The sequence below is a fragment of the Drosophila kikkawai genome, unplaced genomic scaffold (assembly GCF_030179895.1).
Source record: "Drosophila kikkawai strain 14028-0561.14 unplaced genomic scaffold, DkikHiC1v2 scaffold_164, whole genome shotgun sequence".
Lineage (NCBI taxonomy): Eukaryota > Metazoa > Arthropoda > Insecta > Diptera > Drosophilidae > Drosophila > Drosophila kikkawai.
Window position 1 is genome coordinate 13,217 of NW_027222498.1, and position 27,018 is coordinate 40,234.

The window sequence follows — 27,018 nt, forward strand, 5'->3', positions numbered from 1 at the left end:
TTAGCCGTCAAAGTTGCAGCGGTGCAAGCGGCACCTGCGCAAACGGCAGCCCCCAAAATCAAGGTCTATGAACCCATTGATATTACGGGCGATATCCAATGCAATGAGCCCCTGGATGCCGTAAAATGCTTGCCCGAGTTTACGGGGGCACAGGAGTCATATGTCTCCTGGCGGCAGGCGGCGGTAGCCGCATATTTCATATTCAAGAACTACGTAAATAGTTCACGCCACTACCAGGCAGTCGTTATAATTAGGAGCAAAATTAGAGGCCCTGCCGATGCGGTGCTGTCTTCGTTCGGCACTATACTGAATTTCGACGCGATCATAGATCGCCTCGATTTCACGTATAGTGACAAGCGCCAGATACACGTGATCGAGCAGGAGATGGGTACCCTCAGACAGGGAAGCCTCACTCTCCTACAATACTACGACGAGGTCGAGAAGAAGCTCACCTTGCTTACCAATAAAGCCACGATGTCGTACGAAGCGTCGGCGGCAAGAGTCTTATGTGAAAAGTTCCGGGACGACGCGCTCCGCGTATTTATTTCGGGACTCAAACGCAGTCTTTCCGACGTCCTTTTCTCGGCGAAGCCGAAAGACATGCCAACTGCGTTGGCATTAGCCCAGGAAGTGGAATCTAACCACGAGAGGTACACATTCGCAGCTTCGTTTGCAAAGAGCCAGGAGGATAGGGATCGTAGGCAAACTCCAAAGCCACAAGATCGCCAACAAGAAAAATCCTTTTCTCACACAAACCAACAATTCGGTGCTGGTAAAAACCCGCACTTTACCAAACAACACAGGGCGCAAGTACACTCTGTACCACAAGAAAATACCCCGGAACCGATGGACATTGACCCATCCATTTCCAGGATGAGACAACCGACCCAGACACAGGCCTACCAAAACGGGAAGCCGACCCCCTCCGGTCGATCGGGCCCCCACAAAAGACAAAGGGTTAATCATATCGCTCAAAGCGTAGATCAGCCTGAGGGTACGTACGCAGCCGCAGCTTCCAGCGCGGCAGCCAAAGTCGACGATGACGCCATCTCTGAATACGATTCAGAAATGATTAATTTTTTAGGGGAAAGTCCCTGCTACCCGTCATCAGACGAAGAGTAGCGGGGAAAGAAATGAAGTTCCTCATCGACACGGGCGCGTCGAAAAATTTCATCCGACCTCACGAAGGTTTAAAAGGCGTTCGCCCCGTCGATTCCCCTTTCACAATTCATTCACTTCATGGCGTTACTAAAATCACAAAGAAATGCTTTGTGTCGTTATTTAATTTAAAGACGACGTTCTTTCTACTACCGGACTTATCCTCCTTTGACGGAATAATCGGCCTTGACTTATTAAAGCAGGCAGGGGCAACGCTCTGCCTAGCTTCCGGTAGCCTAAATTGGGGCACCGAGGCGGAGAAAATCGAGTTCCACACGTGCACTGACGTAAACTTCACCAGCGTGAACTGCTCAGATGCACCGCCATCGGCAAAAGACTCGTTCTTGAAAATGCTGAAGACCAGGAAAAAGGCCTTCGCAAACCCTAATGAGGCTTTGCCTTACAACACATCGGTGGTAGCCACCATCCGAACAGTTGATGAGGAGCCCATATACGCAAAATTATACCCGTACCCTATGGGAGCAGCGGATTTCGTCAACAAAGAGATTGAAGATCTGCTTAAGAACGGGATAATTCAGAAGTCGGTATCCCCTTACAACAATCCAATATGGGTTGTGGATAAAAAAGGGACCGATGAGCACGGCAACCGAAAAATGCGACTGGTTATTGACTTTCGCAAGCTAAACGAAAGAACCGTGTCCGACAAATACCCCATGCCGAATATTAACATGATATTAGGCAACCTGGGTAATGCTAAGTATTTCTCAACGCTGGACCTCAAGTCTGGCTATCACCAAATCATACTCGCAGAACGCGACAGAGAAAAAACTTCTTTCTCAGTGAATGGGGGGAAATACGAATTCCGCAGACTACCGTTTGGTCTCAAAAATGCAGGCAGCATTTTCCAGAGGACCATTGACGACATCCTACGGGAACAGATCGGTAAGTTCTGCTATGTTTACGTGGACGACGTAATCATCTATTCTGAAGATGAAAACTCTCACATCAAGCACGTAGATTGGGTTCTTAAGAGCCTGTACGAGGCGAACATGAGAGTATCTGTAGAGAAATCCAGCTTTTTTAAGAAAAGTGTGAGTTTCCTCGGGTTTATAGTCACTTGTAACGGTGCTACAACAGACCCAGAGAAGGTTAAGGCCATAAAAGAATTTCCGGAACCCAAAAGTGTTTTTGAGGTACGATCGTTTCTAGGCCTAGCCAGCTACTATCGATGTTTCATTAAGGACTTCGCAGCTATAGCGAGACCTATATCGGACATCCTGAAAGGGGAAAACGGAACAGTTAGTAGACACAGGTCACGAAACATTCCGGTTCAGTTCTCTGAAGCGCAACAACAAGCGTTCCGGAAACTACGAAATATCTTGGCATCCGACGACGTGATGTTAAGGTACCCCGACTACAAAAAGGCATTTGATCTTACGACAGATGCCTCGGCCCATGGCATTGGCGCAGTATTGTCCCAAGAGGGACGCCCAATAACAATGATCTCAAGGACATTGAAAGACAGGGAAATGAACTACGCCACTAACGAGAGGGAACTCTTAGCCATAGTCTGGGCATTAGCCAAGCTGCGACACTATCTGTACGCGGTAAAAGATATCAACATCTTTACCGACCACCAACCTCTAACCTTTGCAGTATCGGAATCAAATCCGAATGCAAAGATTAAAAGGTGGAAAGCGCGCATTGATGAATCAGGGGCGCGAATTTTCTACAAACCTGGCAAAGAAAATCTGGTTGCCGATGCGTTGTCACGGCAACAACTTAACGTCATGGAGGAGCAAGAAGCTCAATCGTGCGCAGCCACCGTTCACAGCGAGCTCTCCTTGACACACACAATCGAAACAACGGATAAGCCCCTGAATTGCTTCCAAAACCAGATAACTCTGGAGGAGGCACGCTTTCCGTCAAAACGCAGCTTCGTTCTCTTTGGAAACAAGAGACGGCATGCGATTAACTTCTCCTGCAAAGAGTCATTAATTGATGAACTCGCAGACACAATCGTTCCTAAGGGCGTAAACGCCATTCATTGTGACTTGCACACGCTGGCAATGATTCAGGACGAGTTGGTTCGGCAATTTCCAGCCACCAAATTTTGGCACTGCAAAAACCGTGTAACGGATATTTTTGCAGTTCCTGAGAGACGGGAAATCCTCACCGTCGAGCACAATAGGGCCCACAGATCGGCCCAAGAAAATGTTAAGCAGGTACTCTCCGAGTACTACTTTCCAAAGATGGCCAAGTTAGCTACCGAAATCGTAGCGAGCTGCAAAACATGTGCGAAAGCCAAGTACGATAGGCACCCCAAGAAACATGAGCTAGGCGAGACTCCGATCCCCTCTCATGTGGGAGAATTGCTCCATATCGATATTTTTTCCACAGACAAAAAATACTTTCTCACTTGCATTGACAAGTTTTCGAAGTTCGCAGTTGTGCAACATGTACACTCCAGGACAATCGAAGATCTTAAACCAGCCATACTACAGATCATGAACTTTTTCCCTAAGGCTAGGGTAGTCTATTGCGATAACGAACCTTCGTTAAATTCACATACTATCTCAACCATGCTCGACAACCATTTTGGCGTCAGCATTGCAAATGCACCGCCACTCCATAGCGCCTCAAACGGGCAAGTGGAGCGCTTTCATAGCACCCTCTTGGAGCTCGCTCGATGCTTAAAAATCGACAAGGGGATAACTGATACTGTGGAGATTATTCTATTGGCAACCACCAAATACAATAAGTCAATTCACTCTGTCGTTGACAAACGACCGGTCGACATCGTGCAAGAGCACCCAGATGACCCACAGATGGAAGTTCGGAATAAGATCATTAAGGCACAAAACACGCTCCGAACCAGGGAAAATGCCTCCAGACAATGCAGAACATTCGAAGTCGGCGAAAAGGTATTGGTAAAGTCCAACAGAAGGCTAGGAAATAAACTCACACCCATGTGTGAGGAGAGAGCCGTAGAAGCGGACCTGGGGACCACGGTCCTCATTAAGGGGAGGGTGGTCCACAAGGACAATCTTAAATGATGCTACCAACAATGTCCTTTATGTTTATGTGGGGACACCGCCCACCTCCAGGATTTATTAGAATCTTTGGGCGTTCATCACAGAGTAGCTAGGAGCTTGGATTTCTTAGGATCAATGCTGAAGGTCGTAGCAGGTACACCGGATGCCGGTGACCTAGAGAAAATCAGATTTTCTGAAATGAAGTTAGCCGAGTCAAACAATAGACAGATTGAAATAAACACTAAAGTCCAAAACCAAATTAACCAACTTACCCACACCGTCAATTCAATATTGAGATCAGCTAAAAATTCACAAGTAGACACTGGACATTTATATGAGACACTGCTTGCTAGAAACCGCATGTTGATGACGGAATTACAAAATTTAATGCTTGCAATAACCCTAGCCAAAATTAATATTGTTAGTCCGAACATTTTAGATCACGAAGACTTAAAATCAGTTTGGCTTGAGGAACCCACCGACACACCCATAGGGGATCTTTTGTCCGTCTCGTCTGTAAAAATTCTACAGTCCGTTAACGTTTTACATTTCATCATTAAATTCCCCAAAGTTAAACTATCCTGCAAAAAGATCACAGTTTTTCCAGTTGCCCATGGTGGGACAATGCTGCAGATAATAGACAACGACATAGCCGAATGCAGTGGAGGAATCCACGCCATTAAAAACTGCTCCGTATCACCGGGAGCCGCATTCTGCCGCCTTGCTTCAGAGAGTACGTGCGCCAGAGAACTGCACGCTGGTGGGGTGGCACACTGCCGAATACAAGAGAGTGACCTGCACCCTATAACCTATGTGGACGAAGGGATTGTAATCATCAATGACAGGTCTGCCAAAGTGCGAGTGGACAACGGCACAGAAACATGGACTCACGGTACACACCTCATCACCTTTGAGAAACAAGCCACGATAAATGACACGCTCTTCATCAACCACGATAACACCCAAAAGAGAGCTCCGGGGACAGCAAGTCTTCCCCTATTGAACATCACCGCCACCCAGGATGTCCTCAGTCTCCCGTATCTTCACCGCTTGAGTGAACGAAACTTGGAGTTCATCAAGGAGTTCAGAGAAGAGATCGACAACAACCAAACACGTCTCGCAGCAACTATTGCAGGAGCAATATGCTGCGCACTCATCTGCATCGGGCTCGCTTGTAGGCATTTCATTAAGGCAAGGAAATCCGCAGGTCAGATTAGGCAGGTCATCGCCGAATTAAAGACGGCCGAGGGCGGCCTTAACTTAGAGGGGGAGTAGTTAACTATGGTCAGCCGGACCAGAGTCGTTGACCACAGTCAACGTCATTATGAAGCTCCGGCCAAACTGCTGACACAGCGTCTGGCCGGAAGCTCGTGCATAGCCGGCAAGCTCTGCCATTGCAGAGGCCGCTATGAGTCCACTTATTGTTAGCTCTTAAGTTCAGTTCAATTTATCATACTCCGACTACCGTCGTTAAAGATTTATCATTTGAAAACTTTCTGAGTCTCTAGGCCAGTAGTTAAAGAAGGGTAGTCCCCCTTCCAACGTAATCTTCATAACTTGTTTGGGAGATTCGTCAGCCAACCGGCTAGTGACTATCGCAGCGGACACGCCCCCTGCGCCCAGTGGATCATCTGCTGTAACCTACCTTGGAGAAACCTAGGCCAACCGGCCTACAACATAGCGGCGAATATCATCACCCGCTCCGCGATCTATATCTGCAACTGCGAGGGACCGTCTGAGGGATCTCTATTGCCGCCGGCAATACACAGTTGAGAATTAACATTTTTATTAATTTGTATGTAAGTACTGGCCGCCAAGGTTGCGACACTATTACCGGCTGAGTCTGTTAATGAGCAGTTCACACTTGGGTGCATTTTTTTGTATTATTGGTTTTGAGTTTCAATTCGACTAATTTACAACCTAATTTTTTCGAATCGTGTACACCGTTCCGATTATTTTTTTGGTACGCATTATCCAGCGTCCAAGTATATCTTAAAAGGTCTTCACTTCCAACCCCACAGTATTTTTCGACAAACATTTATTTATCTCCGAATAATTCATTCTACATATTTTTTTTTCTCGGTTCATACCCAAATCGATAAAAACCTTTTTCGACTATTTTTTATTTTTTTTTAATTCCTTTGAAATCGATAGCATTCTTTTTCGATTAATTTTGTTTTTCGCGTTATCCAGCGCTTATCCAGCGGCCCCAACAAGAGTTTAACATGGAAAACGGCGACGGTGAGGAACCAAAACCCCGTCTGACCGTTTCTACAGCGGAGGCGTCTTCCAGAGGCAGGGCAACGAGTGAATCCTCTGTGCCTTCCGAAAGCGAAAATCCCTCTCGAAGCAAAAGCCCATTAGCAACCACCACTCCACGTAAATCTACGAGCACGTCGCTCGAAGTTCTACCGCCTGCACCATCCACAAAGGCCGCGAAATCAGTCGTGTCTTCCCAGGTCACTAGAGCAACTGAAAGAAGGGCTCAAGCTGAGGGAGACAAGGCTTTGGTGAAATTCACGACCATAACCGATAGGATGGGTCAGTTCGAAGCCAGATTCAACACCCCGACTGACCAAGGTCCGTCCATCCACACGAGTAGGGTTCGACTCGAGCAGATCAGGGCTCTCTGGGACAAGGTGGAAAGGGAGTACGAGACGTGCTCCGAAGTGCTGGCCAGTCAAAACTGCAAAGACACAATAACAGTCATGCAATCCAAGTATGACTACTGTTATACCGTTTACGAGCGGTGCGCAGCAAACCTCAATGAGATCATTGAAAATTCACGCGCGCCACAGTCTGTTCAGTCCTCCAATCTGACGCAGTCTCAGGGCGGATGTCGCCTACCTCCAGTCGAGTGCGAAGTTTTCAATGGTGACTATGTTCAATGGCCCACATTTCGGGACCTTTTCTCCGCCATCTATGTACGCAATCCTCGGCTTTCAGAAGTCGAAAAAACTGTTCCATCTCAATGCAAAGACGAGCGGCGAGGCCAAATCCATTGTGGCCTTATCTCCGTTGACCAATGATGGTTTCGAGTCAGCGTGGAGAAACTTGCAGAATCGGTTCGAGAACAAGAGGCTGCTGGTCAATAGCCAATTAAAGATTTTGTTTAATTTGCCTTCTGTTGCCCAGGAATGCGGAAAATCCTTGAAGCATTTAGAGAGCACAATCCAAGGTTGTTTAACGGCCCTGCAATTAGCAAGAGTCGAGACCACGAATTGGGATTGCCTGATTGTTTTCCTGTGCTCGTCCAAGTTGCCAAAACTAACTTTGGCTCTTTGGGAACAGTCCCTGCTAAGTAAGTCAGAGATTCCACTCTGGACTGAATTCCAGGCTTTTCGAATCGTGTACACCGTTCCGATTATTTTTTTGGTACGCATTATCCAGCGTCCAAGTATATCTTAAAAGGTCTTCACTTCCAACCCCACAGTATTTTTCGACAAACATTTATTTATCTCCGAATAATTCATTCTACATATTTTTTTTTCTCGGTTCATACCCAAATCGATAAAAACCTTTTTCGACTATTTTTTATTTTTTTTTAATTCCTTTGAAATCGATAGCATTCTTTTTCGATTAATTTTGTTTTTCGCGTTATCCAGCGCCCCCATATTAATTTGAGTTGAGTACATCCTTGTCAACGCGTCATCCAGCGTTCCCGTATTAAATTGAAATCGACAGCAGTTTTTTTTTTTCTCGACTGATTTCTTCTACGCGTTATCCAACGTACACACTTTTCCGAATCGATAACCATAATTTTTAAACGCTTCATCCAGCGCCCGGTATTTATTCCAAATCGATAACCATAATTTTAAACGCTTTATCCAGCGTCCTCGTATTGATTTGAAATTCCTAGCAACTTTTTTTCGATTAATTTGTTTTACGCGTTATCCAGCGCCCCCATATCTTTCCAACCGAGTACATCCGTGCCAACGCGTTATCCAGCGCCCCCATATCTTTTGAACTGAGTTCTTCCGTGCCAACGCGTCATCCAGCGTCCCCGTATTAATTGAGTATCGATAGCATTCTTTCGATTAATTTGTTCTACGCGTTATCCAGCGCCCCCATATCTTTCGAATCGAGTGCATCCGTGCCAACGCGTTATCCAGCGTCCCTGTATTGATTTAAAATCGATAATCATAAATTTTGAACGCTTCATCCAGCGTCCCCGGACTAATTAAAAATCGATAACATCCTTTTCGGGGATTATTTGTTTATTTACGCTTATCCAGCGTCCCTGCACTGATTCCAAATCGATAAATATAATTTTTTCGATTAACTCTGTTTTCCTGCGCTTATCCAGCGTCCCTGTACTGATTAAAATCGATAACATCCTTTTCGAGTATTATTTGTTTATTTACGCTTATCCAGCGTCCCTGCACTTATTCCAAATCGATAAATATAATTTTTTCGATTAACTCTGTTTTCCTGCGCTTATCCAGCGTCCCTGTTTTGATTTAAAAAAAATCGATAACATCCTTTTCGAGTATTATTTGTTTATTTACGCTTATCCAGCGTCCCTGCACTTATTCCAAATCGATAAATATAATTTTTTCGATTAACTCTGTTTTCCTGCGCTTATCCAGCGGCCCCAACAAGAGTTTAACATGGAAAACGGCGACGGTGAGGAACCAAAACCCCGTCTAACCGTTTCTACAGCGGAGGCGTCTTCCAGAGGCAGGGCAACGAGTGAATCCTCTGTGCCTTCCGAAAGCGAAAATCCCTCTCGAAGCAAAAGCCCATTAGCAACCACCACTCCACGTAAATCTACGAGCACGTCGCTCGAAGTTCTACCGCCTGCACCATCCACAAAGGCCGCGAAATCAGTCGTGTCTTCCCAGGTCACTAGAGCAACTGAAAGAAGGGCTCAAGCTGAGGGAGACAAGGCTTTGGTGAAATTCACGACCATAACCGATAGGATGGGTCAGTTCGAAGCCAGATTCAACACCCCGACTGACCAAGGTCCGTCCATCCACACGAGTAGGGTTCGACTCGAGCAGATCAGGGCTCTCTGGGACAAGGTGGAAAGGGAGTACGAGACGTGCTCCGAAGTGCTGGCCAGTCAAAACTGCAAAGACACAATAACAGTCATGCAATCCAAGTATGACTACTGTTATACCGTTTACGAGCGGTGCGCAGCAAACCTCAATGATATCATTGAAAATTCACGCGCGCCACAGTCTGTTCAGTCCTCCAATCTGACGCAGTCTCAGGGCGGATGTCGCCTACCTCCAGTCGAGTGCGAAGTTTTCAATGGTGACTATGTTCAATGGCCCACATTTCGGGACCTTTTCTCCGCCATCTATGTACGCAATCCTCGGCTTTCAGAAGTCGAAAAACTGTTCCATCTCAATGCAAAGACGAGCGGCGAGGCCAAATCCATTGTGGCCTTATCTCCGTTGACCAATGATGGTTTCGAGTCAGCGTGGAGAAACTTGCAGAATCGGTTCGAGAACAAGAGGCTGCTGGTCAATAGCCAATTAAAGATTTTGTTTAATTTGCCTTCTGTTGCCCAGGAATGCGGAAAATCCTTGAAGCATTTAGAGAGCACAATCCAAGGTTGTTTAACGGCCCTGCAATTAGCAAGAGTCGAGACCACGAATTGGGATTGCCTGATTGTTTTCCTGTGCTCGTCCAAGTTGCCAAAACTAACTTTGGCTCTTTGGGAACAGTCCCTGCTAAGTAAGTCAGAGATTCCACTCTGGACTGAATTCCAGGCTTTCTTAAAAGATCGTCATCGAACGCTTGAGGCGATTGAGGAGTTCAAGCCAAACGCGAGCGTTCAATCCAGGGCACTGAGGGCTGACAATAGCTCGCGGTCGATCCAGACCTTCGAAAACAGAGTTACGGTAAACCCGCAATCCTGCAAACTCTGCGCACAGGAGAACCATCCAGTCCGATTATGTCCTCTATTCTTACGCATGTCAGTCGCAGATCGAGAGAAACATGTAAAACAGCAGAAGTTGTGCTTAAACTGTTTCGCAAGAACGCATCTGCTCCGGGATTGCAACAGTACGCATAATTGCTACACCTGCAATGGACGTCACAATTCTCTCCTGCATCGAAGCACCCCTCTGCCAGTCCATTCAGTGGTTATGCCTGACCAACAGTCCCATCCATCCACAGCAACCCAGCAACATATACAGTCCACTCCATCGACGAGTCAAGCGAATGTGCAAACGTTTCTTGCCGTTAACACGCAAGGGGTCCTACTGAGTACGGCATTGATAGAAGTTTGCCATTTGGGCATAAAATACTCAGCACGGGCACTCATTGACTCAGGTTCCGAGGCAACCTTCATCTCAGAACGGTTGTTCAACCTAATTAAGTTGCCGTATGAGTCCATTCAGGCCCAAGTTTCGGGGGTCAACCTTTCCGTTGCCGCTCAGCCTCGTAAGAGGTGTCAACTCATCATAGGTTCTTCCGTCAAGCCCCATATCCAGATTGAAACTTGTGCATACGTGTTACCCCAGTTAGCTGGTAATCTCCCATCCTACACTCTACCAGAGGCCTCATTAAAGGATCTTCCACCGTTGCAACTAGCAGATCCAAATTTCTTCCGAAGCTCGCAGATTGACGTGCTTATTGGTGCCGATATCCTGCCATCGATCCTCCTAAGCGGCTCCCATTCCAATATTTGTGGAACACTCCTGGGTCAAGAGACCATATTCGGGTGGATTCTTTGCGGTCCGATTGCAGCGAGTCCCACAAGCAGAATCTGCTCCTTTTCAGCCCGATTAGCAGTCAAGGAATCCAAACTAGACAGCATCCTCACAAAATTTTGGGAGGTGGAGGATGTTCCAGTGAAGCTGGTTAAGGAATCCACCTCGGTTTGCGAGGAGAACTTTATCCGATCCACCAAAAGAAGTGAGGAGGGAAGATATGTTGTTTCGTTGCCCTTTAAAGAGCCGGACAATATTAAGCTTGGACATTCCAGACCCATCGCACTAGCTCAGTACCTCCGAAACGAAGTGCGATTAAGTAAAGATCTTCCATTGAAGGAGCAGTATGACTCAGTCATTCGAGAGTACTTAGACTTAGGTCATATGCACCAAGTCTCCCCTGACGACTCTAGCAGTTTTTATCTGCCTCATCACGCTGTCTTCAAACCAGATAGCACCACGACGAAGGTTCGCGTCGTGTTCAATGCTTCCAATCCCTCATCAAACGGGAACAGCCTCAATGATATCCTTCATGCGGGGCCTGTACTACAGTCCGATCTGACTATTCAGATTCTAAAATGGCGTTTCTTTAAGTATGTTTTTAATGCGGACATAACAAAGATGTATCGGCAAATCCGGGTCAATCCTGATCACACGCGCTTTCAGAGAATCTTATTCCGCAACAAATACGGTGAGCTCTGTGACTATGAACTCGACACAGTCACCTTCGGCGTAAATTGTGCGCCCTTCCTGGCCATCAGAGTGCTTCAGCAGTTGGCTCAGGACATCCGAGGCCAATATCCTTTGGCCAGCGACATCATTTCGAACTTCATGTACGTGGACGATGTGCTCGCAGGGGCTCACACTCGGCAGTCGGCAGCTTTAGCCATTAAAGAGCTTCGGCTGGCTCTCGAGAGTGCCGGTTTTCCACTGCGCAAGTGGACCTCAAACGAAAGGAGACTTCTACAAGCGATTCCGAGGGAACATTTGGTCAGTGCAGACTTCCTTGAGCTGGAAGATGCCAGCACGGCGAAAACTCTTGGGATCCGTTGGCAAGCTACATCCGATAGTTTCTTTTTTGTTCCAATGGTGATCTCCCTGCAACCTGCCTACACCAAACGAGAGGTTTTGTCTCAAATAGCCAAACTGTTCGACCCGGCAGGGTGGTTATCGCCTTTCGTAATCCGAGCCAAGATTTTCATGCAGGAAATTTGGCTGCGGGAGCTAGGCTGGGATCAGCCACTCCCCACCGACCTTGTGACCAAGTGGCAAGAGTTTTTGAAAGGGTATCCGACCCTGAGGGAAATTCGTATTCCGAGGTGGGTGCGTTTCCATCCTGCTGCCAAGGTGCAGTACCATGCGTTTTGCGATGCGTCACAGGACGCGTATGGGGCTGCTATTTTCGTCCGAGTCGAAACGGCTGACGGCTGTTGTGCCCATTTGCTGGCATCCAAGACCAGAGTCGCTCCCGTCAGGTCCATCTCCATACCCCGCCTGGAGTTGTGCGGAGCAGTGCTGCTCACTGAGCTAGCAGCATCAGTAATTTCCGAATTGCCTCCTAAAGCTTATGAGATTTTTTATTGGACAGACTCTACTATAGTTCTTGCATGGCTAGGCAAGCCAGCATGCACCTGGACGACATTCGTGGCCAACAGGGTCGCAAAGATCGAACAGCGTACCAACGAAAGCAAATGGGGCCATGTACGATCCGAAGACAATCCAGCTGATCTGGCAAGCCGAGGCGTCTCGCCCCAAGAGCTTAAGGACAGCACACTTTGGTGGCACGGGCCGGCTTGGCTACCACTCAAGCAGGAGCAGTGGCCGAGTGAACCACTGGTTAATCCAGAAACCGAGATGGAGCAACGGCCTATTAAATGTCACAGTGCCACAGTGCCGCCAGCAGTGGATATCCTAGAGCGGTTTTCAACCTTCGACAGGGCGCTGCGGGTTCTAGCATACGTGATCCGTTTTGCGAAAAGTTGCAAAAAGGAAGATATACCCCCATCGTCAGCACTCACTTCGGCGGAGTTGTCTGACGTGCAAGAGCGGTTAATCGTGTTCACTCAAAAGAATGAGTTTCCCGTCGAATATAAGGCTTTAAGTAACAAGCAGCAAATTCCAGCCTCAAGTACCATTTCTAACCTAAACCCCTTTCTTGACAGAAAGGGGGTCTTGAGAGCAAGCGGCCGTTTACAAGCATCTGACATGCTTAGTTATGATGAAAAACATCCTATCATCATCCCAGCGCGATGTAGATTCGCGAAACTACAAGCCCTGTTTACTCATCGCATATCCTTGCATGGGGGGAATCAGTTAATGGTGAGACTGATTCGGTCTAAATTCTGGATTCCTAAGCTTCAGAGATTGGTGAAACACACAATTCACTCGTGCCGAGTTTGTGTCATCCACAAGAAGAACCTGCAGAGGCAGTTGATGGGGGATTTGCCCCGGGCGAGATCCTCTTTCTCCAGGCCATTCACTCATACAGGCATGGATTTCGCGGGGCCATTTGACATCAAGAGTTATGTCGGTCGAGCCTGCAAAATCACAAAGGGATACGTCTGCGTTTTTGTTTGCTTTAGTACCAAGGCCATCCATCTCGAAGCGACGTCCGACTTGACGACAGAGAAATTTTTAGCTGCCTTCTCTCGTTTTTCTGCACGCCGTGGGTGTCCACAACATGTCTACTCTGACAACGGGAAAACGTTTGTCGGAGCCTCCACGTCCTTATCCAGAGACTTTATAGAGTCAACCAGAACACTGATCCTCTCCAAACACAGCCTTCAGAACTTGGCCTGGCATTTCAACCCTCCTGGCGCGCCTCACATGGGAGGGCTCTGGGAGGCGGGTGTGAAAAGTTTCAAGGCTCACTTCTACAAGTACACAGCAGCAGGGAAGTACACCTTCGAAGAACTGGCTACCCTCCTTGCGAAAATTGAGGCCTGTTTAAACTCCAGGCCTATTTCACCAATGTCCGAAGATCCCACCGACCTTGTGGCTCTTAGCCCCGGACATTTTCTAATTGGTGGACCACTTCTTGCGGTATCGGAGCCTCTGATTGAGGAGAATCCTATTTCCATCATCAATCGGTGGCGGAGGTTGAAGGCCCTGCATCAGCAGTTCTGTGTGCGTTGGAAGGAGGAATATCTGAAGGAGCTCCACAAAAGGAACAAATGGAAGTTCCCATCGCGAGATCTCCAAGCGGGAGACATGGTTGTGATCAAGGAGGAGAGCTTGCCAGCCAACGAATGGCGGCTTGGGCGTATCCAGCTGGTATGTCCGGGCGCCGACGGCAAGGTCAGAGTTGCAGACGTGCTTACAGCACGGGGCGTCATCCGACGGCCAGTGGCGAAAATGATTCGCCTCCCAATGGACGGCCCCATTGACCATAGTGACTCCTCAATAGAGTAGTCCTTCCAATTGACATGTACTAGTCCTAAGTTGTGTCATCCAACGTCGTCGTTCCGTCCACGTGTCTGTTCATCCTCATCCATAACACTTCATTTTTCATATTTATCCATCTCTTTTTCTAATTTAGATCCGTGTATACAATGGCTCCAACGACCCACCAAAATCCTCGTCGCTCATCCGGGTGCAATGTATACAGATGTCGAGTCTGCAGGGGAGTCCACGCTCTGAGGGTTTGCCAGCGGTTTCTCCAACTGCCGGCTGTGAAGCGGCTCCGCGCGGTACTCATTAACAAGTACTGCGCAAACTGTCTGGCACACGAGCATTCCGGTCGGTCGTGCCGCAGTACAGCGAGGTGTCATATATGCAATGAGGCTCATCACACGCTGCTACACATCCACACTGGGCAGCCTCGTTCTTCGCGACCCCGGCAAAGGCGCAACCCACCCTCGGATTCTCGGCCTCAGCGTCAGTCACAGCAGCGCCAGCAGGCGCCTGTATCCGGATCTCGGCGGCCCGCCACGCCAATGGATATGTCTCCATCCCGCAGCCGGTCGTGCACGCCTATCCTGGCGCGCACAAGTGTTAGCATCCTCCCGACCGCGTCCGTGCTAATCGGATCCGACCAAAAGCGGTTTGATGTCCGAGCCTTGGTGGATCCGTGCTGCCCTGTGAGTCGCATCCACATCTCCCTGGTTAAAGCCCTTAATCTGGCCATCACGGGCATTGGCGACCAACGGGTGTGCGCCACCGAGATGCGCTCCAAGGCCTCCAAGATGAGCAAGCAGCTTCTGATGCTGGTGGACGAGCAATCGCTGGACCCGAAGGTGCAGGACATGTTTCAGAATGTCACATTGGCGGATGACCGGTGGTTCCACCCATCGTTAGTGTCGGTTGTGCTGGGAGCGGACGTTTACGCTGACCTGATGCTGCCGGGTATCCTCCCGGGTCAGGACGGCTTGCCGATGGCACAAAATACGACGCTGGGATGGATCCATTCCGGACGATGCTCCCTCTCGTAGATCGCAAGCATTCCTCTTGCGCGGGGGGGGGAGAATGTTCAAGCTGAACAAGGGGCAATGTCGCCAGGGGAGCATCTCTGGGAACAAAATGTACCTGTCGCCATGTTAGTTGTACTGCTCTCTTTTTTTTACTACTCTGAAAATAAACGGCAACGAAGACGGATCGTCCTCCTCATCATCATCTTAAAACTCTGCTATCTTTTATTGGGAATTTTCTGGACTTGTACTTGCCACGGCCCCGACAGCTTCATTTTTGGTCCTTCGAGCCGGATATTCCAGCGCTTTTTTGCCAAGATAAGTACGGTGCCGAAATTCCCACCATATATGTATGTACATACTTGCATATATATGTAGATATATTGCTGCATCCAATTTATTTAAAACTCTACCAACTTGTGCAGTAGGATATATATATGTATATGCATGTGTTTACATAGCTATACGCCCCTCTCCTATACATGTTTTAAATCAGCCAATATCCAGGAAGGCTGACATCCATTTTTCCGCACATAAAAAGCCATACATCTACACCGAGTTATTTGCATACGCATTTGTGTACATTGCCGATCTATGAACATACATATGTACATACGTATGTTCATTACCTTTGGGTCACAAATCGGCGGCATTTAAAATAAAAAAAACACATCCCATCCACAATAATTATATGTACATTTTTTTATCCACCGCACAATAATAAAACAAGAAAAAAAAAAAGGGATAAATAAAGTTATCTCCCTCCTCTGGCTGGCCGATCATACGTGCATACGTACATACATATACATATGCACATATCCATACAAATTGCTGGACCGGCAATTGCATACACATTTATGTACATGGCCGATCTATGAACCTATGTATGGACATATGTATGTTACCTTTGGGTCACAAATCTGCGGCATTTACAGGGGAGAAAAAACACATCCTATCCACAATAAATATATGTACATATGTATTTTCCATCCACTGCACATTAACCACAAAACAAAAGATAAATAAAGTTAACCCCCTCCTCCAGCTGGCCGATCATACGTGCACACATATATGCACATATCCATACAAATTGCTGGACCGGCAATTGAGCATCGGCAGCTAAAAGTGTCGCTGCATCCAAACACAAACAAAGTGAAACAAACAAAATTAAAAAATCTGCGATTTTAATAGTTGTTTATTTGTTTATTTTGCGTAAATACATATGTATGTAAGTACTGGCCGCCAAGGTTGCGACACTATTACCGGCTGAGTCTGTTAATGAGCCGTTCACACTTGGGTGCATTCTTTTGTATTATTGGTTTTGAGTTTCAATTCGACTAATTTACAACCTAATTTTTTTGAATCGTGTACACCGTTCCGATTATTTTTTTGGTACGCATTATCCAGCGTCCAAGTATATCTTAAAAGGTCTTCACTTCCAACCCCACAGTATTTTTCGACAAACATTTATTTATCTCCGAATAATTCATTCTACATATTTTTTTTCTCGGTTCATACCCAAATCGATAAAAACCTTTTTCGACTATTTTTTATTTTTTTTTTAATTCCTTTGAAATCGATAGCATTCTTTTTCGATTAATTTTGTTTTTCGCGTTATCCAGCGCCCCCATATTAATTTGAGTTGAGTACATCCTTGTCAACGCGTCATCCAGCGTTCCCGTATTAAATTGAAATCGACAGCAGTTTTTTTTTTCTCGACTGATTTCTTCTACGCGTTATCCAACGTACACACTTTTCCGAATCGATAACCATAATTTTTAAACGCTTCATCCAGCGCCCGGTATTTATTCCAAATCGATAACCATAATTTTAAACGCTTTATCCAGCGTCCTCGTATTGATTTGAAATTCCTAGCAACTTTTTTTCGATTAATTTGTTTTACGCGTTATCCAGCGCCCCCATATCTTTCCAACCGAGTACATCCGTGCCAACGCGTTATCCAGCGCCCCCATATCTTTTGAACTGAGTTCTTCCGTGCCAACGCGTCATCCAGCGTCCCCGTATTAATTGAGTATCGATAGCATTCTTTCGATTAATTTGTTCTACGCGTTATCCAGCGCCCCCATATCTTTCGAATCGAGTGCATCCGTGCCAACGCGTTATCCAGCGTCCCTGTATTGATTTAAAATCGATAATCATAAATTTTGAACGCTTCATCCAGCGTCCCCGGACTAATTAAAAATCGATAACATCCTTTTCGGGGATTATTTGTTTATTTACGCTTATCCAGCGTCCCTGCACTGATTCCAAATCGATAAATATAATTTTTTCGATTAACTCTGTTTTCCTGCGCTTATCCAGCGTCCCTGTACTGATTAAAATCGATAACATCCTTTTCGAGTATTATTTGTTTATTTACGCTTATCCAGCGTCCCTGCACTTATTCCAAATCGATAAATATAATTTTTTCGATTAACTCTGTTTTCCTGCGCTTATCCAGCGTCCCTGTTTTGATTTAAAAAAAAAACGATAACATCCTTTTCGAGTATTATTTGTTTATTTACGCTTATCCAGCGTCCCTGCACTTATTCCAAATCGATAAATATAATTTTTTCGATTAACTCGGTTTTCCTGCGCTTATCCAGCGGCCCCAACAAGAGTTTAACATGGAAAACGGCGACGGTGAGGAACCAAAACCCCGTCTGACCGTTTCTACAGCGGAGGCGTCTTCCAGAGGCAGGGCAACGAGTGAATCCTCTGTGCCTTCCGAAAGCGAAAATCCCTCTCGAAGCAAAAGCCCATTAGCAACCACCACTCCACGTAAATCTACGAGCACGTCGCTCGAAGTTCTACCGACTGCACCATCCACAAAGGCCGCGAAATCAGTCGTGTCTTCCCAGGTCACTAGAGCAACTGAAAGAAGGGCTCAAGCTGAGGGAGACAAGGCTTTGGTGAAATTCACGACCATAACCGATAGGATGGGTCAGTTCGAAGCCAGATTCAACACCCCGACTGACCAAGGTCCGTCCATCCACACGAGTAGGGTTCGACTCGAGCAGATCAGGGCTCTCTGGGACAAGGTGGAAAGGGAGTACGAGACGTGCTCCGAAGTGCTGGCCAGTCAAAACTGCAAAGACACAATAACAGTCATGCAATCCAAGTATGACTACTGTTATACCGTTTACGAGCGGTGCGCAGCAAACCTCAATGAGATCATTGAAAATTCACGCGCGCCACAGTCTGTTCAGTCCTCCAATCTGACGCCGTCTCAGGGCGGATGTCGCCTACCTCCAGTCGAGTGCGAAGTTTTCAATGGTGACTATGTTCAATGGCCCACATTTCGGGACCTTTTCTCCGCCATCTATGTACGCAATCCTCGGCTTTCAGAAGTCGAAAAACTGTTCCATCTCAATGCAAAGACGAGCGGCGAGGCCAAATCCATTGTGGCCTTATCTCCGTTGACCAATGATGGTTTCGAGTCAGCGTGGAGAAACTTGCAGAATCGGTTCGAGAACAAGAGGCTGCTGGTCAATAGCCAATTAAAGATTTTGTTTAATTTGCCTTCTGTTGCCCAGGAATGCGGAAAATCCTTGAAGCATTTAGAGAGCACAATCCAAGGTTGTTTAACGGCCCTGCAATTAGCAAGAGTCGAGACCACGAATTGGGATTGCCTGATTGTTTTCCTGTGCTCGTCCAAGTTGCCAAAACTAACTTTGGCTCTTTGGGAACAGTCCCTGCTAAGTAAGTCAGAGATTCCACTCTGGACTGAATTCCAGGCTTTCTTAAAAGATCGTCATCGAACGCTTGAGGCGATTGAGGAGTTCAAGCCAAACGCGAGCGTTCAATCCAGGGCACTGAGGGCTGACAATAGCTCGCGGTCGATCCAGACCTTCGAAAACAGAGTTACGGTAAACCCGCAATCCTGCAAACTCTGCGCACAGGAGAACCATCCAGTCCGATTATGTCCTCTATTCTTACGCATGTCAGTCGCAGATCGAGAGAAACATGTAAAACAGCAGAAGTTGTGCTTAAACTGTTTCGCAAGAACGCATCTGCTCCGGGATTGCAACAGTACGCATAATTGCTACACCTGCAATGGACGTCACAATTCTCTCCTGCATCGAAGCACCCCTCTGCCAGTCCATTCAGTGGTTATGCCTGACCAACAGTGCCATCCATCCACAGCAACCCAGCAACAGATACAGTCCACTCCATCGACGAGTCAAGCGAATGTGCAAACGTTTCTTGCCGTTAACACGCAAGGGGTCCTACTGAGTACGGCATTGATAGAAGTTTGCCATTTGGGCATAAAATACTCAGCACGGGCACTCATTGACTCAGGTTCCGAGGCAACCTTCATCTCAGAACGGTTGTTCAACCTAATTAAGTTGCCGTATGAGTCCATTCAGGCCCAAGTTTCGGGGGTCAACCTTTCCGTTGCCGCTCAGCCTCGTAAGAGGTGTCAACTCATCATAGGTTCTTCCGTCAAGCCCCATATCCAGATTGAAACTTGTGCATACGTGTTACCCCAGTTAGCTGGTAATCTCCCATCCTACACTCTACCAGAGGCCTCATTAAAGGATCTTCCACCGTTGCAACTAGCAGATCCAAATTTCTTCCGAAGCTCGCAGATTGACGTGCTTATTGGTGCCGATATCCTGCCATCGATCCTCCTAAGCGGCTCCCATTCCAATATTTGTGGAACACTCCTGGGTCAAGAGACCATATTCGGGTGGATTCTTTGCGGTCCGATTGCAGCGAGTCCCACAAGCAGAATCTGCTCCTTTTCAGCCCGATTAGCAGTCAAGGAATCCAAACTAGACAGCATCCTCACAAAATTTTGGGAGGTGGAGGATGTTCCAGTGAAGCTGGTTAAGGAATCCACCTCGGTTTGCGAGGAGAACTTTATCCGATCCACCAAAAGAAGTGAGGAGGGAAGATATGTTGTTTCGTTGCCCTTTAAAGAGCCGGACAATATTAAGCTTGGACATTCCAGACCCATCGCACTAGCTCAGTACCTCCGAAACGAAGTGCGATTAAGTAAAGATCTTCCATTGAAGGAGCAGTATGACTCAGTCATTCGAGAGTACTTAGACTTAGGTCATATGCACCAAGTCTCCCCTGACGACTCTAGCAGTTTTTATCTGCCTCATCACGCTGTCTTCAAACCAGATAGCACCACGACGAAGGTTCGCGTCGTGTTCAATGCTTCCAATCCCTCATCAAACGGGAACAGCCTCAATGATATCCTTCATGCGGGGCCTGTACTACAGTCCGATCTGACTATTCAGATTCTAAAATGGCGTTTCTTTAAGTATGTTTTTAATGCGGACATAACAAAGATGTATCGGCAAATCCGGGTCAATCCTGATCACACGCGCTTTCAGAGAATCTTATTCCGCAACAAATACGGTGAGCTCTGTGACTATGAACTCGACACAGTCACCTTCGGCGTAAATTGTGCGCCCTTCCTGGCCATCAGAGTGCTTCAGCAGTTGGCTCAGGACATCCGAGGCCAATATCCTTTGGCCAGCGACATCATTTCGAACTTCATGTACGTGGACGATGTGCTCGCAGGGGCTCACACTCGGCAGTCGGCAGCTTTAGCCATTAAAGAGCTTCGGCTGGCTCTCGAGAGTGCCGGTTTTCCACTGCGCAAGTGGACCTCAAACGAAAGGAGACTTCTACAAGCGATTCCGAGGGAACATTTGGTCAGTGCAGACTTCCTTGAGCTGGAAGATGCCAGCACGGCGAAAACTCTTGGGATCCGTTGGCAAGCTACATCCGATAGTTTCTTTTTTGTTCCAATGGTGATCTCCCTGCAACCTGCCTACACCAAACGAGAGGTTTTGTCTCAAATAGCCAAACTGTTCGACCCGGCAGGGTGGTTATCGCCTTTCGTAATCCGAGCCAAGATTTTCATGCAGGAAATTTGGCTGCGGGAGCTAGGCTGGGATCAGCCACTCCCCACCGACCTTGTGACCAAGTGGCAAGAGTTTTTGAAAGGGTATCCGACCCTGAGGGAAATTCGTATTCCGAGGTGGGTGCGTTTCCATCCTGCTGCCAAGGTGCAGTACCATGCGTTTTGCGATGCGTCACAGGACGCGTATGGGGCTGCTATTTTCGTCCGAGTCGAAACGGCTGACGGCTGTTGTGCCCATTTGCTGGCATCCAAGACCAGAGTCGCTCCCGTCAGGTCCATCTCCATACCCCGCCTGGAGTTGTGCGGAGCAGTGCTGCTCACTGAGCTAGCAGCATCAGTAATTTCCGAATTGCCTCCTAAAGCTTATGAGATTTTTTATTGGACAGACTCTACTATAGTTCTTGCATGGCTAGGCAAGCCAGCATGCACCTGGACGACATTCGTGGCCAACAGGGTCGCAAAGATCGAACAGCGTACCAACGAAAGCAAATGGGGCCATGTACGATCCGAAGACAATCCAGCTGATCTGGCAAGCCGAGGCGTCTCGCCCCAAGAGCTTAAGGACAGCACACTTTGGTGGCACGGGCCGGCTTGGCTACCACTCAAGCAGGAGCAGTGGCCGAGTGAACCACTGGTTAATCCGGAAACCGAGATGGAGCAACGGCCTATTAAATGTCACAGTGCCACAGTGCCGCCAGCAGTGGATATCCTAGAGCGGTTTTCAACCTTCGACAGGGCGCTGCGGGTTCTAGCATACGTGATCCGTTTTGCGAAAAGTTGCAAAAAGGAAGATATACCCCCATCGTCAGCACTCACTTCGGCGGAGTTGTCTGACGTGCAAGAGCGGTTAATCGTGTTCACTCAAAAGAATGAGTTTCCCGTCGAATATAAGGCTTTAAGTAACAAGCAGCAAATTCCAGCCTCAAGTACCATTTCTAACCTAAACCCCTTTCTTGACAGAAAGGGGGTCTTGAGAGCAAGCGGCCGTTTACAAGCATCTGACATGCTTAGTTATGATGAAAAACATCCTATCATCATCCCAGCGCGATGTAGATTCGCGAAACTACAAGCCCTGTTTACTCATCGCATATCCTTGCATGGGGGGAATCAGTTAATGGTGAGACTGATTCGGTCTAAATTCTGGATTCCTAAGCTTCAGAGATTGGTGAAACACACAATTCACTCGTGCCGAGTTTGTGTCATCCACAAGAAGAACCTGCAGAGGCAGTTGATGGGGGATTTGCCCCGGGCGAGATCCTCTTTCTCCAGGCCATTCACTCATACAGGCATGGATTTCGCGGGGCCATTTGACATCAAGAGTTATGTCGGTCGAGCCTGCAAAATCACAAAGGGATACGTCTGCGTTTTTGTTTGCTTTAGTACCAGGGCCATCCATCTCGAAGCGACGTCCGACTTGACGACAGAGAAATTTTTAGCTGCCTTCTCTCGTTTTTCTGCACGCCGTGGGTGTCCACAACATGTCTACTCTGACAACGGGAAAACGTTTGTCGGAGCCTCCACGTCCTTATCCAGAGACTTTATTGAGTCAACCAGAACACTGATCCTCTCCAAACACAGCCTTCAGAACTTGGCCTGGCATTTCAACCCTCCTGGCGCGCCTCACATGGGAGGGCTCTGGGAGGCGGGTGTGAAAAGTTTCAAGGCTCACTTCTACAAGTACACAGCAGCAGGGAAGTACACCTTCGAAGAACTGGCTACCCTCCTTGCGAAAATTGAGGCCTGTTTAAACTCCAGGCCTATTTCACCAATGTACGAAGATTAACAAGTACTGCGCAAACTGTCTGGCACACGAGCATTCCGGTCGGTCGTGCCGCAGTACAGCGAGGTGTCATATATGCAATGAGGCTCATCACACGCTGCTACACATCCACACTGGGCAGCCTCGTTCTTCGCGACCCCGGCAAAGGCGCAACCCACCCTCGGATTCTCGGCCTCAGCGTCAGTCACAGCAGCGCCAGCAGGCGCCTGTATCCGGATCTCGGCGGCCCGCCACGCCAATGGATATGTCTCCATCCCGCAGCCGGTCGTGCACGCCTATCCTGGCGCGCACAAGTGTTAGCATCCTCCCGACCGCGTCCGTGCTAATCGGATCCGACCAAAAGCGGTTTGATGTCCGAGCCTTGGTGGATCCGTGCTGCCCTGTGAGTCGCATCCACATCTCCCTGGTTAAAGCCCTTAATCTGGCCATCACGGGCATTGGCGACCAACGGGTGTGCGCCACCGAGATGCGCTCCAAGGCCTCCAAGATGAGCAAGCAGCTTCTGATGCTGGTGGACGAGCAATCGCTGGACCCGAAGGTGCAGGACATGTTTCAGAATGTCACATTGGCGGATGACCGGTGGTTCCACCCATCGTTAGTGTCGGTTGTGCTGGGAGCGGACGTTTACGTTGACCTGATGCTGCCGGGTATCCTCCCGGGTCAGGACGGCTTGCCGATGGCACAAAATACGACGCTGGGATGGATCCTTTCCGGACGATGCTCCCTCTCGTAGATCGCAAGCATTCCTCTTGCGCGGGGGGGGAGAATGTTCAAGCTGAACCTGTCGCCATGTTAGTTGTACTGCTCTCATTTTTTTACTACTCTGAAAATAAACGGCAACGAAGACGGATCGTCCTCCTCATCATCATCTTAAAACTCTGCCATCTTTTATTGGGAATTTTCTGGACTTGTACTTGCCACGGCCCCGACAGCTTCACCTTCTTTTTTGCCTTCTTCTTCGTTATTTAGTCTTCTACTCCTTCTTTTTTGCCTTCTTCTTCGTTATTTAGTCTTCTACTCCTTTTTTTTTAGTCTTCTACTCCTTCTTTTTTGCCTTCTTCTTCGTTATTTAGTCTTCTACTCCTTCTTTTTTGCCTTCTTCTTCGTTATTTAGTCTTCTACTCCTTCTTTTTTTGCCTTCTTCTTCGTTATTTAGTCTTCTACTCCTTCTTTTTTGCCTTCTTCTTCGTTATTTAGTCTTCTACTCCTTCTTTTTTGCCTTCTTCTTCGTTAATTAGTCTTCTACTCCTTCTTTTTTGCCTTCTTCGTTATTTAGTCTTCTACTCCTCCTTTTTTGGCTTCTTCTTCGTTATTTAGTCTTCTACTCCTTCTTTTTTGCCTTCTTCTTCGTTATTTAGGGTTCTACTCCTTCTTTTTTGCCTTCTTCTTCGTTATTTAGTCTTCTACTCCTTCTTTTTTGCCTTCTTCTTCGTTATTTAGTCTTCTACTCCTTCTTTTTTGCCATCTTCTTCGTTATTTAGTCTTCTACTCCTTCTTTTTAGCCTTCTTCTTCGTTATTTAGTCTTCTACTCCTTCTTTTTTGCCTTCTTCTTCGTTATTTAGTCTTCTACTCCTTCTTTTTTGCCTTCTTCTTCGTTATTTAGTCTTCTACTCCTTCTTTTTTGCCTTCTTCTTCGTTATTTAGTCTTCTACTCCTTCTTTTTTGCCTTCTTCTTCGTTATTTAGTCTTCTACTCTTTCTTTTTTGCCTTCTTCTTCGTTATTTAGTCTTCTACTCCTTCTTTTTTGCCATCTTCTTCGTTATTTAGTCTTCTACTCCTTCTTTTTTGCCTTCTTCTTCGTTATTTAGTCTTCAACTCCTTCTTTTTTGCCTTCTTCTTCGTTATTTAGTCTTCTACTCCTTCTTTTTTGCCTTCTTCTTCGTTATTTAGTCTTCTACTCCTTCTTTTTTGGCTTCTTCTTCGTTATTTAGTCTTCTACTCCTTCTTTTTTGCCTTCTTTTTCGTTATTCAGTCTTCTACTCCTTCTATTTTGCCTTCTTCTTCGTTATTTAGTCTTCTACTCCTTCTTTTTTGTCTTCTTCTTCGTTATTTAGTCTTCTACTCCTTCTTTTTTGCCTTCTTCTTCGTTATTTAGTCTTCTACTCCTTTTTTTTTAGTCTTCTACTCCTTCTTTTTTGCCTTCTTCTTCGTTATTTAGTCTTCTACTCCTTCTTTTTTGCCTTCTTCTTCGTTATTTAGTCTTCTACTCCTTCTTTTTTTGCCTTCTTCTTCGTTATTTAGTCTTCTACTCCTTCTTTTTTGCCTTCTTCTTCGTTATTTAGTCTTCTACTCCTTCTTTTTTGCCTTCTTCTTCGTTAATTAGTCTTCTACTCCTTCTTTTTTGCCTTCTTCGTTATTTAGTCTTCTACTCCTTCTTTTTTTCCTTCTTCTTCGTTATTTAGTCTTCTACTCCTTCTTTTTTGCCTTCATCTTCGTTATTTAGGGTTCTACTCCTTCTTTTTTGCCTTCTTCTTCGTTATTTAGTCTTCTACTCCTTCTTTTTTGCCTTCTTCTTCGTTATTTAGTCTTCTACTCCTTCTTTTTTGCCTTCTTCTTCGTTATTTAGTCTTCTACTCCTTCTTTTTTGCCTTATTCTTCGTTATTTAGTCTTCTACTCCTTCTTTTTTGCCTTCTTCTTCGTTATTTAGTCTTATACTCCTTCTTTTTTGCCTTTTTCTTCGTTATTTAGGGTTCTACTCCTTCTTTTTTGCCTTCTTCTTCGTTATTTAGTCTTCTACTCCTTCTTTTTTGCCTTCTTCTTCGTTATTTAGTCTTCTACTCCTTCTTTTTTGCCTTCTTCTTCGTTATTTAGTCTTCTACTCCTTCTTTTTTGCCATCTTCTTCGTTATTTAGTCTTCTACTCCTTCTTTTTTGCCTTCTTCTTCGTTATTTAGTCTTCTACTCCTTCTTTTTTGCCTTCTTCTTCGTTATTTAGTCTTCTACTCCTTCTTTTTTGCCTTCTTCTTCGTTATTTAGTCTTCTACTCCTTCTTTTTTGCCTTCTTCTTCGTTATTTAGTCTTCTACTCCTTCTTTTTTGCCTTCTTCTTCGTTATTTAGTCTTCTACTCTTTCTTTTTTGCCTTCTTCTTCGTTATTTAGTCTTCTACTCCTTCTTTTTTGCCATCTTCTTCGTTATTTAGTCTTCTACTCCTTCTTTTTTGCCTTCTTCTTCGTTATTTAGTCTTCTACTCCTTCTTTTTTGCCTTCTTCTTCGTTATTTAGTCTTCTACTCCTTCTTTTTTGCCTTCTTCTTCGTTATTTAGTCTTCTACTCCTTCTTTTTTGGCTTCTTCTTCGTTATTTAGTCTTCTACTCCTTCTTTTTTGCCTTCTTTTTCGTTATTCAGTCTTCTACTCCTTCTATTTTGCCTTCTTATTCGTTATTTAGTCTTCTACTCGTTCTTTTTTGCCTTCTTCTTCGTTATTTAGTCTTCTACTCCTTCTTTTTTGCCTTCTTCTTCGTTATTTAGTCTTCTACTCCTTCTTTTTTGCCTTCTTCTTCGTTATTTAGTCTTCTACTCCTTCTTTGTTGCCTTCTTTTTCGTTATTTAGTCTTCTACTCCTTCTTTTTTGCCTTCTTCTTCGTTATTTAGTCTTCTACTCCTTCTTTTTTGCCTTCTTTTTCGTTATTTAGTCTTCTACTTCTTCTTTTTTGCCTTCTTATTCGTTATTTAGTCTTCTACTCCTTCTTTTTTGCCTTCTTCTTCGTTATTTAGTCTTCTACTCCTTCTTTTTTGCCTTCTTCTTCGTTATTTAGGGTTCTACTCCTTCTTTTTTGCCTTCTTCTTCGTTATTTAGGGTTCTACTCCTTCTTTTTTGCCTTCTTCTTCGTTATTTAGTCTTCTACTCCTTTTTTTTTGCCTTCTTCTTCGTTATTTAGTCTTCTACTCCTTCTTTTTTGCCTTCTTCTTCGTTATTTAGTCTTCTACTCCTTCTTTTTGCCTTCTTCTTCGTTATTTAGTCTTCTACTCCTTCTTTTTTGCCTTCTTCTTCGATATTTAGTCTTCTACTCCTTCGTTTTTGCCTTCTTCTTCGTTATTTAGTCTTCTACTTCTTCTTTTTTGCCTTCTTCTTCGTTATTTAGTCTTCTACTCCTTCTTTTTTGCCTTCTTCTTCGTTATTTAGTCTTC

The 27,018-nt window shown here is 46.2% G+C and overlaps 2 protein-coding genes across 2 annotated transcripts; both read left to right on the forward strand.

Annotated features, from left to right (window-relative positions):
• The first annotated feature begins 6,379 nt into the window (after positions 1–6,379).
• Positions 6,380–14,519, forward strand: LOC138929353 (uncharacterized). Its single transcript, XM_070288799.1, has 3 exons — positions 6,380–7,078; positions 8,744–14,116; positions 14,358–14,519. The coding sequence occupies exons 1-3, from the start codon at positions 6,380–6,382 to the stop codon at positions 14,517–14,519; spliced, it is 6,234 nt and encodes a 2,077-aa protein (XP_070144900.1).
• Positions 14,520–17,852: 3,333 nt separating this feature from the next.
• Positions 17,853–23,622, forward strand: LOC138929354 (uncharacterized). Its single transcript, XM_070288800.1, has 2 exons — positions 17,853–22,879; positions 22,947–23,622. The coding sequence occupies exons 1-2, from the start codon at positions 17,853–17,855 to the stop codon at positions 23,620–23,622; spliced, it is 5,703 nt and encodes a 1,900-aa protein (XP_070144901.1).
• Positions 23,623–27,018: the final 3,396 nt, after the last annotated feature.